Source organism: Dasypus novemcinctus, chromosome 21 (genome assembly GCF_030445035.2).
Source record: "Dasypus novemcinctus isolate mDasNov1 chromosome 21, mDasNov1.1.hap2, whole genome shotgun sequence".
Classification (NCBI taxonomy): Eukaryota; Metazoa; Chordata; class Mammalia; order Cingulata; family Dasypodidae; genus Dasypus; species Dasypus novemcinctus.
The window spans coordinates 54,664,085-54,678,028 of record NC_080693.1 but is presented as its reverse complement, the minus strand read 5'-3'; the positions used below and the strand labels follow the sequence as shown (position 1 = coordinate 54,678,028).

Sequence of the window (13,944 nt, the reverse complement as noted above, 5' to 3'; positions counted from 1 at the left end):
AGACTAATCCACTGTGATTCCATTTCTGTGAAGGTCAAAAACAGGCTGTTAAGTGGTAAATGAAAGAAAAGCAAGGAGATGATTAACACAGAATTTGACGCTACCGTTGCATGAGAAGCTTGAAAATAGGTGTGATTGTGGAGGGCCAAAAGAGACCTTCCGAGGAACTGATGATGCTTTATTTCTGAAGCTGGGCTTATGCTACAAGGGCGTTTTCCTTTTTAACTTGTATGTATATGTGCTTTTGTATTATGTTATTTCTTAATAAAAATTTTAAAAAGAATGGGGAAAAGTCTTGGTGTAGACAGTGCTCGATAAAATAGAAATATAATGTATTTCCTGAAATTAACCTTTCCCTGAGTTGCAGATTTACTATTTCTTGATTGCCAAATTCTGGGTTGTAGTTGTAGTTCTTTAAAAGGTAGAAGTATGTTTGTTTCCTTTGTGATGTCTTATTTTTATCTTGACATCGTTTCGTTTGGGTGCCAGCCAGGGAGCCAGTCCTCTTGTTCTCCTGTCTAAGCAGCTTCCATGGAAGCTTTTCTCAGATTTATGCCATTCCAGTAAGGGTAATTGCTGGGCTGAGAGGAGCCATTCTCCTGGCCTGTGGTTAGCACATTGCTCAAGTTAGATTCATCTCAAAGAGACTCCTACTTTTTGACCTTGTTTGAATTTTTCTGGAGGTACCGTAAAGTGTTTTACTCCTCAATTTAAAAGGGAGTTCAGTGAAACTTGAAATGCACTTTGAGAGAAGATTAACACAGCTAAGGCCCTTTATTAGCAGTAGCTCCCTCCCCCCCCCCCCCCCCCCCAACCACACTCTGCAGATGAAACTTGAATCCTCTCAGAGTAACCTCAGGGCCAGGCTGCACATTGATTCAATGCATAGGGCTCCCTCAAGCCCATGACCTGTATAGAAAGGACTTCTGCTTGGGAGTTCTGAGGAAGGCTAGAAAAGGGGCAGTGCTGTGAGTTACCAATCACCCTACTATTTTAAGTTGGGAATAATCTGAATAATAATAATATAGTAGGTTGTGAATAATCTGATTAGGTCATGCCATATTTTATTTTAACCTAAATATGTTAAATATGTTGGGCTTTTTAAGGATAGCATTCTGCTACGTGACTCATTTCACTTAAAGTGGTTTTTAGATCTTCCAATGAAATTTCATCTCAGAACATAGTTTTTAAAATCACTGCATGAGGGGAAAACTAAAATTACTCCTGAAGGTCTTCAAATTTTGGTCTTAATCTGCAACCTTAAGGTTATTCAAATTCTAAAAAATAAAGTTTTTATAATGTTTTTGGGTACTTGGCTGTTTATTTGCTCATCAATCTTTTGATAATTTGCCACCTTCATTAATCTTACTGTAATTAACCTCCCATGTAAATTATACCTGAAGTGTGTTCTGTTAGGCTAGTGTAAGCTTTCCTTCCTGCAGTAATTTTTTTTTCCAAATTTATTCTACCATGTTCAGTTTAAAACCACCTAAAAATCTCATTTTCCCACAAATGGTGATTTTTGGGTCACTAACAATCAACCGTGAACCCCTGCCTAAGTACTATGAAGTTGTATGTTTTCCTCATTTAAAACAGAAAATTGAAAATAGTTTAGGAAGGTGTCAATTGGAGATTGGCTTCCTGTTGCCCACTAGATGGCTTGCATTAGAACTATGCTCTTTTAAAAACATGTCTTGGATGGTAAGCTCCTGCTCGGTGCAGAGGTGCCATGCCACAGGAGACCTGTAGATAGCAAATTGTAGGTTCTGGTCTCATATTTACTCAGTACATTCCTTGAATGAGATGGTGCACACTTAACGCTCCTGCAGAATTTCAAACATTTTCCTTTCAATTTTGGACAATTAAAATGAAGAATTTCACGTTAACTTCTGCATTCTCCTTCACCGTAACCCAAACTGAACTACAGAGAGGGAACACTGATCTTTTATATGTGCTGGGGGATACAGAGAAAAGGCTCCATTTGTCCATAAGGAGCTCTCTGGTATTTATACCTCAGTTCTATAAAGGATTTGAGATGACTTCATTGTATAGATGTAACAGGTGTGTAAAGATGACAGTGTTTTAAGTGTGTTAATAAAAGTAAATAAAGCAGCTTGAATGCTTATAAAGGCTAAGCAGTTTTTTAAAAGTATGCAAGAGCGTCGACCCAGAAGGACTGGGGGGGGGGTGTGATGACAACCCACTTTGGAGCTAGCTAGATGCTAGTGAGGACTCCAGCATTGTTTTGTTTTTCTTTTGCGTTCAGTGCTTTGTGCCATGCCTTGGCAGTTCTGTAAGTTGTATGTTAAAAAATAAGTCTCAAGGGTAGGTAGGTCCTTACTCAAGTTCTATAAATCATTCCATTTTATAATAGGAAATAGTAGTGTCAAGATGCCCTTTTAAAAGCAGGGAACACTGTTTGAACCAGTGTTGCCAACGTGGGTCCTGGCTTTCCCAGCTTCATCAGCTAAACTTGCCTTTCTGGAAATGAAGAGACCCTGGCCATTTGTCCAGACAGTCTCAGCAGGTTTGGGGCACAACTCTACAAAACAAACTTATATTAGTGTGTATCAACATACCTTATTTTTTTATAGCTCTTTTTATCCAAGCAGTTTGAACTTATTCTCCCCTGGCCTAGAAAAGTTGGAGATGATGAAACAAAATTTTCCAAAGTTCACACTTGATGTCTGCAAAAGTTGTACATGAATCCAGACTTCATTATTTACAAAATATTGACTCCAGTTCCTCATTTCTGGGATTTTTTAATCATTTTGACAGCATTCCTGTTATAGCAGGGTTTCTCTGTCAGAGATGATGTGTATTCTTCCAGTTCAGAGTTTCCATTTTCCGTTAAAGTGAGCTCTACTTCCTGGAAGTCCTGTAGTCTTAGAATGTCTTTGTCCTTAATGTGGAAAAGAAATTATATATTGGCTTATTAAAAATAAAGGGTTAATTTCAATAACCTTGGCCACTGTCTAGGGTTCTTGCCTTAATTTATAAGATATTCCTAAATTGTTTTCTTTCTTCATCTATCCATAGTACACTATATTAGCAGGGAGAATGTCTTTGTCCCTATGCAGATTTCTAAGGGGAATATAATTCCAATCTAATACTGCTCAAGAAGAGACTTAGGCTAGGGCATGCCTTTTTATATTTTAAGCTTTTTATATTTTTAAGAACTATCATCACACAACTGTTAGCTTGTAAAGAACATACTTTATATATACCCCTTTACCCATGTTCAATCCCTGGTACCTCCTGAAAACACAAAAAACAGTTCTTGTTGGGGAACAGGTAATTGCTCAGTGGTTGAGCGCCTGCTTCCCATGTATGAGGTCCTGTCTCCTAAAATATTTTTTTCAGGACACCAGTAACTGCCAAAGGCAGTCTGAAAGTTGTTTGGTAGTGCTCAAGAAATGAGATTTTTCTGATGAAAGTTTTTTAAAAGTTGGGATCTGAATCTTGAATCTGAAAAATAAGTGCAGAAGAGAGTTTTGTTTTCTGGGTTTGCAAAGGCCACCTGTTGCTAAGCAAGTAAGGGTGGGTTTGTGTTTTGTGTACTGAGGATCTACTGTCAGCCAGTCAGTTCTGCAGAGATTGGTAGTACCAAAAGTACTGAGATGAGTAAAAATCCAGGCATTGCTTGTCGTTCAGATTTTGAATTCGTGAATTCAGTGTGCAAATCTGCAAAAACACCAGATTTAAAATGACCTAGCTACCATGCTGATGTTATCCTGCAGCCAGAATTTCCAGTGTCTTGAATTTTGTTTTCATACTGAAAAGCTGGATGGTTGGTTCCATGGACTATAATTTTGCCCACCCATAGCCTAGTCTGCATTTAGAAAGGTGTAATAAACGGTACCTTTCTGAGCAATGTATTTGGCAGCTTTCTTATCTTCTCCACTTGCTCTGGGATAATCCCTAGTTCACAGCAACTCACTTGTAGTAAGTTTTGATAACTCAGCTCTTGTCTGTTCAGTTCAATTTCAATGAAGTCATTTTCTTTCAGGCTCTGAATTCTAACTTTAAGCACCAGCTCTAGGTCACCCACAAATTCAAATAAAAGCAAAATATCCGTTTAAAAGATTTTTTACATTACCAATTACTAAAGTGTAGACGATCATAAATCCGAATAATTAGACAACATGCAAACTTTCATTAGCATGTATACCACTTTCATTAGCTTAGGCTTTCTTGGAGAACTGAGTAAATCTCCCATGCATGCCCCATTGTACCTACTGTAAATAAACAATGCTGCTATTTGAAGTTAGCCCAAAGTTGAAGTTAGGCAGTGGATATGTAAATGATCATCCTTGGGAAATGCGTAGAAATTGTTTATACCTTGTCAGTTGTTTGGGAAGTTTCAGGGTAAGGTGTCTTCTGGGGCTGTGTATCCTTGAATAAACCATTGTGCAGAGGTGCAAATCTGCATGATTTCTCCCCCACCCCCTGGGATTCTGGTGAGAGATAGGCCCTGTGAAATAGGATAATTCTGCCATCTTTTGGTACAGTGGCATTGAGCGTGAGTCTCCAAGTTTACTATCCTAAGAGGAAGGAAGCAGGAAGCAGATGTGGCTCAAGCAATTGGGCTCCATTTGGAGGTCCTGGGTTCAATTCTCAGGGCCTCCTGGTTAAGGTGAGCTGGCTCGCGTGGAGAGCTGGCACAACAAAAAAGAGACCCAGGAAAGACAATGAGAGAAACAACAAGCCAGGGAGCTGGAGTGGCTCAAGCGATTGGGTGTCCCTCTGCCACGTTGGAGGGTCCTGGGATCAGTTCCCAGTGCCTCCTAAAAGAGAAGATGAGCAGACACAAGAATGCACAGCGAATGGACACAGCTGACAGCGAGTGCAAGTGGCAAGGCGGGGAGGAAATAAGTCTTAAAAAACCCGCAACACCCCACAATACCCACACCACATCATATTAATTATTTTAAAAAGGAAGCGGTATGGATTAAAGGTGGAGGAAATCAAACGGTGAATTTGGCTTTGCAATGTGGCCTGGGGTCCGAGTCCTCACCTAGACAGGGGCCAGCTGTAGAGGGTTTGGCATCTGCTGAGTCATTTGGCAACTGTGGATCAGAATCTCCTTGTTTATATTCACCTGGGAAGGAATTAGACAAGGAAAGAGTAGAGAAACAGCACCTCAGCATCTGGCTGTATGACAGACCTGCCAGTTACACGAGGGTCAGCGGTACCCATCATGTCTTTCCCTGCAGTGTACACTCCTCCCTTCTTGGGGGGAAAAAAAAAAGCAGTAATTATTTTCAGACTTCAAGAGTTATTTTCTTTAATCATCACCCAAATCACGAAGAGGAGCTGACAGTATTTTTATGAGTGGTGTATAATCTGGGGAAGAAATATTTTCTAATCTGTGTGTTCTCCATGTATATTTTCAGCAGTAAGTGCCTTGTGTCTCCAGCCCTCTAGCATACAGTTAGATGGTTAGAGGGGTCTCTATTAAGGGAGAAACTGGATTATACCTAAAGCTCACTTCATAAGGGCTAGTTTTCTCAACCACAGGGAAGGAAAAGGGAGTGAATGTTTATAGAGTACTTTTCTGTGTGTCAGTTTTTTAATGTACTTATTTAATTCTTAATAGTCACTCAACACATTAAAAGCCTGTGCCCCTCCAGGCACTGTGCTAAACCCTGGGGAGATGGTAAAAAAAGGACAGAAGTGATTTCTGTCCTGGTGGTCACAGGTTAGCAGAAGAGTCAAGTAAATCAAGTGACCTCTGGAATAAGCGTGAAATTATAACTGGTGGATGTGATGATGGGGAGAGACACGATACTGTGAAAGCATGTCAGGGGCAAAGGGGTCAAGGGGGTTTTCCTGAAGCTGAGATCTGAAGGATAACTTAGGCTGCTCTAGCTGCAGCAGGATGAGGGCAAGAGGAGCTTTCCCAGGGCCCAGGAATGGCATAGGTAAGGGCCCTGTGTGGGACGGAGAATGGAGCCTTAGGGGAAAGAAGAGCTGGCGTGCTGTAGCTGTGAGCTGAGGCCCTCAGGGGCCAGATTATGGGCTTATGGATGGTATGACCCTGAAATGAGATGCGCTGTGTCAAATACACAGCAGATTTTGAAGACTTAGCACGAAGAAATATATATATTTAATTTTTCAATGTTGACTATTTAAATGAAAATGGTATGGATATGTTGGGTTAAGTAACATATTAACATTAATTTCACCAGTTTTCACTTTTTAAAATGTGGCCACTAGACAATTTTAAATTACATATGTGGTTTGCTTTCTATTTCTCTTTGACAGAGCTGGTCTCGATTAAAGCACAGGAAAGATTTTGATCTTTATACTGGAACAATGCCAAGCCATTAGACCATTTTCTTGCCGCTGTTATTTATATATTATAGCTGTTGACTCTGCCGCGTCCTGAAGGGACCCTTGGTCAAGTTGCCTGCTCTTGACCATGCCATTGGCAGAGTGGGGGAGGCTGCAGCACCACCCGGTAGCCTCTTCGGCTGCTTCCTCCATCTTCCTTGAGGGCCGTGTGGGGGAACAGGACACTCAGACTCACCAGCCAGCTTCTCCCTGACGTCCTGCTCGGGTTGCGCCATGGGTCAGCTCTGTGGCCCGTCGGGTAGCAGCTCCTCTCACCTTGATGCACAAGTGCCCAGCCAGATAAAAAGCCCTTCCTGAAGCCTCGGAACGTCTGCCTGCACCTATACAACAGCTGTTCTGGTCATCGGCCCAGTAGGTTAGGGCAGGGGTCATTTTTACACAGGAAACTGAGGCTCAGGCATTCTGTGTGACTTGCGCAGGGTAATGCAGTGAGGGCAGGGACTGAACTTCAAGGCTTCGGACTCCCTCCTCAGGCTGTGTCCCCTGGAGACTGTGCAGGCCAATAGCCCTCACCCAAGCGAAGGGCAGGCCCGGGAGGGGAGGCCCACGAGGCACCGCCACACCAGGTGTCAGGCCCTCCTTGGGAAAGGTTAGTGGCCACTACATTAGGGATAAGAGACGCCAAACCCTTAGTTTCTCGGGTGCAACAGGCCGCCTGCCCCCACCCCCGTCTTTATTTTCTCCCAGCCCTTTTCCTCAGCAGCTGTGCAGAACCAGAAAGAAAGAAGACCCCTGCCCATACCTGAGGAGCCTCTGCCTTGTCAGTGATCCTGGATCTTTGATCCCAAACATCAAAATGGAGGAGGCAGGAGGCGGAGCCCCGAGGGTCAGCGGAAGGAGGGTGGGGCTGGGACAAAGTCCCGGGTGGGGTGGCTCGGTCAACAGCTGGCTGAGGACAGGAGGATGTTTGTAGACAGAAACCCAGATGTTTGGGTGAATCTCACGTTTCATTTAACCCTCCACCCACAGAAGATGTAGCAAATGCACTGGACATCAAAATTGTACGCTCCCATACCACGGAGATGATGGTCCGCGGTTCTCAAACTCGACTGTCCATTGGAATCACCTGGGAAGATTTAAAGAATGCTGATGCCTGGGTTCTACTCCTTAGGCCTTCTAGCTTATTGGGTCTGGACTGCTGTCTGGGCACAGATATTTCTGTAAGATGCCCTGCTGGCTTACCGCTCAGCGAAAGTTGAGAACCACTGGTTTGGCAAAACTCCCTAAGGTCAAATGGAGAGACTGAGGCCTAAGGAAAGGAAATACAGGCCTGGGGCTAGACCTGGTTCGTTGTGTTCCCAGGCGGATGCTGCCTCCCCAGCATGCAGGCGGTGAGTTTCTGCCAGCAACACCGGAGGATGGGGGCCAGCAAAAAGGAGGAAGCAGAGCTCCTGTAAATGGAGAAGAAAATGCACTTTGGTCAGCCAGGCTGCCAGGGTGTGGTCAGCCATAAAATGAGCCATCCTGAAGCTCCTTGCCGGAGCCGGTGGGGCCTGGGGTGCAGGGGGACTGGGGGTGAAAAGGTGCTTTGAAGGGGAAATGGGTTCATTTCCACTTCACCTGCTCTGCCCGTTCATTCACTAATTGATTCTTTCATTTGACAACACTCACCTTTTTCTTGTTTTGAAGATGCTCTTTTTTCTTTATACTTTTAATTTTCACTTTTCCAATCAAAGCTTCACATGCTGCTAGTTACAAAAGTCTAAAGGTGCTAAAATTCAGGCATTAGCAAGGAAGAAGAAGTAGTGCTTGTTGGGGAGGCAGTCGGCTGTCACACAGGCTTGGTATGGGTTTATTTTCATTCATTATGCTGGGCACTTGGTGGGCGCTTTTATTTATTTGTTGACTTTTCTAGGGATATAGTTTCTTTTAATTATGTAAATTGTTGGTTTACAGAACAATCATGCATAAAAAACAGGAATCCCATAGACCATCCTCTATAACTTTTTATTTTGGTAAAATTTCAAACTACAGAAAAGTTGCAAGAACTCCCATATACCTTTCACCAATACTCTCTGTCTCTCTCCCTCTGTGTGTGTGTTTAAGTGTGTATATTTGTTCTCCTGAACTATTTAAGAGTAAGTTGAGGGAGGCAGATGTGGCCCAGGTGACTGGGCTCCCGTGTACCCCATACAGGAGCCCAATCCTGCCTTCCTGGTGAAGGCAAACTGCTGATGGCAGACAGCGAGCGCCGACAAAAGCAGGAGCGGGAGAGAATAAACGAAATAAAGTAAATCTTAAAAAAAAAAAAAAGAGTAAGTTGTAGACATCATGCTCCTTTATCCCTAAAGATAGGTCTATTTCCTAATATCAAGGACATTCTCTTACATATCCAAGGTATAGCAATAAAAGTCAGGAAACCTAACATTGATACAATACAATGATATAAACCATAGTTGATATTCATATTTCATTAATCAACCCAATAGTATCCTCCATCGCTTTTTCCCTGGTCCAGGATCCAATTCAGGAACATGCATTGCATTTAATTTTCACGTCTCTTTAAGTTTCTTTAATTCAGAACAGTTCTTAAGCCTTTCTTTGTTTCTTAGGACCTTGGCATTTTTGAAGAGTCCAAACCAGTAATTTTTTCTTTGTTCCTCAGTTGGGTTTAACTGATGCTTCCTCATGATTAGATTCATTTTTGGCAGGAATACCAAAAGTGATGAATTTTTCTTAGTGCATCATGCCAGGAGGTACATTTTAGTTTGTCCCCTTATTGGCAATGGTGACATTAATCACTTGTGGAAGGAGATGTCTGCCAGGTTTTCCCATTGTCCAGTTTGTCTTTTTTCATTTGCAATTAATACGGAATTTATGGGGAGATACTCTGAGACCATGTAGATATCCTATTCTTCACCCATTACTTTTTAGCATACATTGATAATTTTGACCTGAATAAACTCTTACTATGATGATTGCAAAATAGTGATTTTCTTTTTTGGTCTTTTCTTTTTTCTTTCTTTTTTTGTTCTTTTAATAGTGATTTTTTAACTCCCTTATTGTTGCTTTTTTTTTTTTTTCAAAAAAAACAAAACAAAACAATTTTATTCACCCACCATACAATCCATCCAAAGTATACAGTCAATGGCTCTCAGTATAATCACAGACTTGTGGCCTCTCATTCTGCAGCAGGCCCACGGTCCATGCCTCAGGCCAGATACTTTTCTCTTCTTGTTTCTTAATAAACTCTTTACTCCCTTGCTTAAAAAAAAAAAATCACAGACTTGTGCATTCATCACCACCACCCTTACTGTTTCTATATTTATTACGTAGTATTCTACTGTAAGAGTTTTCTATCTATCTAGTCATAGCTAATTTATTAATATCTAATCTATCATCAGTATGGACTCATGAATTCTTATTTTAGTCAATGGATTATACGGTTACTATCATTGATTTATTTTGATGCTCAAATTGTCCCAACTCTTTTCAGTAGAATCCCCTTAAATGTTTCCCATGTCCTGTTTTGTTTAAGAAAAGTTTTACAAATGTGTTAATATCAGCAGTTATTGCAACCGGTTTAAAAGGCGGACAGACACACTAACACTGACTGTAAACTGTTTTATTCTCTCCTAATATATTTAACTCTCTCCGTAATCCAGGGCTCTCAAACCGAAAAGATGAACTAAATGTATAAGAGGCTCTGATACAACTGTATAGCCAAAAGAAGGACTAGAAATAACGACTTGGACTTGGGCGTTTTACTTGGTAACGACTTAGTTTACTTGAACCACAAGATCCCTGTGCACTGAACACTGTATATGAGGAAGGGCTGTGATTCCTAAGGCTTGCCAATAGGGACAGTTAAAAATTAGCAACATACAGTATTATTCCTATCAAAATTTTTTTCTTATAGGCTATATTTATAATAAAACTATAATTAAAATATTTATTACACTTGCTTATTGCACATTCAGGGACACAGCAGGGAACATTTATGTTTTTGATGGTTTAGCACCCACTTTATTGTGCTTACTTATTTTTGCAATGAACAAGCAAAACACACATCTTCCCAACATTCCTGATAATGCCTTTTTGTGGTAAGCAGGTGCTCATTCCTACTGTGATGTCATTGCTTCTAGGCTCTTTCAGTGAAGAGAGCTAGGGAGACACGCACACACCCCCTTAGACATGTATCTCTGTCTTTTTCTCTGTATACGTATTGAAAACCATTAGGTCATACTGATCCCGCCAATTCCATCCCAACACAAGGTTCTTTCTCGCTTTCTCCAAATATGTAACTCTTCTCCAACAGGGAAACCTGGCTCCTAACATCCTTAATATGTTTACTTATTTCCTCCATCCTACAATGCACAGAAAGTAGTTTCAGAATTGCTTATTCAAAAATACTGTTAAGTCCATTGTTTGTATTTGTATTTCAGGATTCTTCCTAATTCTTGTCAATTTACGTAGTTAGTTATTTTTGAAGAGTTAAAACAAGTTTCTAAGAGTCAAAACTATAAATGTATTTAGGCAAGTGTCATTCTACCCTCCCATCCCTTCCATTTTGTTCTCATATATCCTCTGTAGGAAACTAATCTCATTAGTTTTTGGCTTATCCTTCCTATGTTTTGTCTTTTGTGAATTAAAAAGATAGACATATATTTTCTTTTTTCTCTCTCCTTTTTGACACAAAAGGTAGCTTATCCTCTCTTGGGCGCTCGCTTCCAAGATGTCCAAGAAAAGAAGGAACAGTGGTGTGCCAGAAAGGGCTGCGGCCACGTGCAGCTTATTTGCTGTCTGAACTGCACCTGTGGCCTGCCCGAGACTAAGGTATTAAGAAGTTTGCCATTTGAAACGTAGTAGAGGCCACAGCCATCGGGGATATCTCCAAAGCAAGTGTCTTCGACACCCATGTGCTTCCCAAGCTGTGTGTGAAACTGTCTTACTGAGTGGTGTGCCATTCTCCATGAGACACTGAGGAACTGTTCTTGTGAAGCCCAGAAGGACCGATTTAGACCTGCAGGCGCTGCCCCACGACCTCCGCCAAAGCCCATGTAAGAAGCGGAGTTCTTCAAGACTGAAGAAAAGCAAGTCTCTGGAAAAAAGTAAAATAGGAATTATGCTTTTAAAAAGGGTATGAAAACATTCCGTATCAGTTCATGGGCTCTCCCCCAACTCCCTGCGATAGTGCAGATGTTCTAGAACGGGGGTTCTTAACCAGGGGCCCACAAGGGGTCTGTGGAAAGATGTCAGGGGGGCCGTTAGCTTGAATTGAAAAAAATCAACTTATTATCTTTATTTTTTCTGACCTCTAACTGAAATTGAGCATTTCCTTCACTATGAATATATGCAATAAATTACAGTAGTTATTCATTTCATATCACATTACACTTGTTGCATATCTCAATCACTTATGCTCATCCATACTTTGAAATTATGGTATTAGACATGACACTAGTTGAGTGTCATAAAACTATCTGCTGCTACATTCTGAGAAGGGGTCTGGTTTTCACCTGACTGGCAAAGGGGTCCATGGAACAAAAAAGGTTAAGAACCCCTGTTCTAGAGGATACGACTGTGAACCAACCAATCAGTACTTAACTCAGAGCAGACCTTCATCGATTTATGTTGACTCAGTTAAGACAAAGCCACACGAGTTTCTAGGATTGAAGACAGCTGAAAGTCCAGTTTGGCTCAAGGCCTCTGGGGGTTTCAGTCTTCTCAGGGTGGCTGAGTTACACATGCCGCTGACTCCCCATCCCATGTCAGCCTTGGGGAGCATTGCTGGGCCCCAGGAGCATCACACTCTCCTCCTGGCACTGACCCCACCATCAGAACCACAGCCCCCAGCCTCAAGCCCTTTCCGTCACTTGGAACGCAGGCTTCAGGGAAGTGACTTGGATCCCACACCAACCCCCTGATTACCGGTTGACCCTGGAGAGCCTCAGTTTCCTCACCTGTAAAATAAATACTGTAATTGCCTGTTGGCAGAATGGTTTGAGAATTAGGGAGATGGCACATGTAAAGCACCCAGCTCAGGTCCTGGCATGGAGGAAGCGCTTAGTGAAGGTTCCTTCTCTTTCTCCTCTCTGTCCTCACAGAATGCTGCCCCCCACCCCTCCTCCGCAAGACCCAACCTCCAGCCTGGAGTGGTCACTGCTGTCCCAGGGCTTGGCTCCAGAGCCCAGGCTCCACACAACATAGGGACCACTCTCAGCACCAACCCTCACCCACACCTCCATAATTCAGGGCCACTGGCCAAACTGGGCGGCCCCATTGACCTGCCATTCTCCACATGTCCACCAGGGGCCGCCTCCTGCCTGAATTCCCTTCCAGAGCCTGCGTTTGCATAAATCACAGCTCTCTGACCTCCCATCTTCCCCAACACCTAAGGGCTTAAGGCCCAGAGCAGCCTTACAGGTTACCAAAGGAGCCTTTGCGGCCACTGAGACAAAAGCTATCCTGTGGGGGATCCACCCAGTGCATACTGCCTTGCCCGTTTAATACCTCTGTGTCTCAGTTTCCTCATCTCTAAAATGGGAATCATTCCCCATCTCCCTTAGAAATCATATCTATAAGATGTTTTGCATGGTACCTGGCACACAGTAGGTGCATAATAAATGCAAGTTACTTTACAAAGCTACAATATGCCTCCAGTCTCGCTCTCCACATCTCTCCCTAACGCTCTCCAGGGCATAAGAAGCCCTCACCTGCACTTTGCTTTTTTGGGCATTGATGGGGGGTTTCCTGGGGGTGGTATCCCTTTGTAGTGGGTACAGACTTTACAGGCCATAAAATCAGGTATTTGAAATTTTCATTTTCCCTAACTGACTTTTCTTTCCACTTCAGCTTAATCTGCATCTTGATGTTGCATGGCGTAGACACACTTTCTTAAAGAATTCAGTCAATTCCAAGTTGTGGCCCTCCTGCTTCTCCCTGCGGCTCCAGCTGGTGCTGCCAGTTGGAGAGGGCATCTGATCTTGGTCACTCTCACTTTCTCTGCTTGTGTCTGTACAGGTGGTCTCTGGCCAAATGGCCCTTGTTTGCTGACAGCCATCCTTGCAGGTTGACACCTGCTGGCATTCACCAAGAGGGTCCACGACCCACCAGCCTTCTTGGCCTCATCTGGTCCAGGAACCCTCTCTCAGCCCTTCTGTGGGAGACGTGGGGGAGGCTGTGTCAGGCCCTTTGCCCAGATAAGCCAGGGGCCACGCCTGCTGCGTGTGGATAAGCTGGCGTGTTCCGTGAGGCTTGTTTTCCCCACCTCCGCCAGCTCTGAGGACAGGGTGGAGTGGTGGGAGGAGGATGCCCTCGCATGGACCTCAAATGACAAGTTCAAGGTTCCAGACCCAGCTCCCTGTGCTTCTCTCTTCACTTTTTCCAGAACACCTCTGCCCTGAGGACACCTTTGCTGCCATCTGTGTTGGGGACGGGCAGGGAGAGAAGCCTGGACAACGTTTCCAAATGTCAGCTTGCCACACCTTTTACCCTGTGTCCTAGGTCTCCATGTACAGACCGGTTCATGGCAGTAGCACCCCAGGGAAGTTCTGTGCTCCTGGCCATGCACCCACCCCGGGTAGGGAGGAGCCGAAGGTGATGGTGGAGGTTTCCCGAGGGCTGCCCAGGCCCTCCTGGGAGTGT

General features: G+C 43.2%; 1 protein-coding gene and 1 long non-coding RNA gene across 2 annotated transcripts; one reads left to right on the top strand and one right to left on the bottom strand.

Moving 5' to 3' along the window:
- Positions 1–2,746: 2,746 nt before the first annotated feature.
- ANKRD40CL (ANKRD40 C-terminal like) lies at positions 2,747–6,772 on the bottom strand. The gene is made up of 4 exons (XM_058284989.1): positions 6,533–6,772; positions 4,974–5,101; positions 3,863–4,060; positions 2,747–2,902 (listed from the first exon to the last, which is right to left on the bottom strand). The coding sequence occupies exons 1-4, from the start codon at positions 6,570–6,572 to the stop codon at positions 2,747–2,749; spliced, it is 522 nt and encodes a 173-aa protein (XP_058140972.1). The 5' UTR covers positions 6,573–6,772.
- Positions 6,773–8,726: 1,954 nt separating this feature from the next.
- LOC131275033 (uncharacterized) lies at positions 8,727–12,946 on the top strand. The gene is made up of 2 exons (XR_009182431.2): positions 8,727–10,068; positions 10,999–12,946. It is a non-coding gene; the product is annotated as an uncharacterized lncRNA (long non-coding RNA).
- The last annotated feature ends 998 nt before the right edge of the window (positions 12,947–13,944 follow it).

What these genes read in the sequence shown, in the direction of transcription:
- ANKRD40CL (XM_058284989.1), bottom strand. Translation starts at nt 6,572, where the DNA reads ATGGCGCAACCCGAGCAGGACGTCAGGGAGAAGCTGGCTG. An exon ending in CGTCAGGGAGAAGCTGGCTG is followed by an intron (nt 5,102 to 6,532) that starts GTGAGTCTGAGT and finishes ATTCCTTCCCAG; the next exon opens with GTGAATATAAACAAGGAGAT. An exon ending in CAAATACATTGCTCAGAAAG is followed by an intron (nt 2,903 to 3,862) that starts GTACCGTTTATT and finishes TTCCACATTAAG; the next exon opens with GACAAAGACATTCTAAGACT.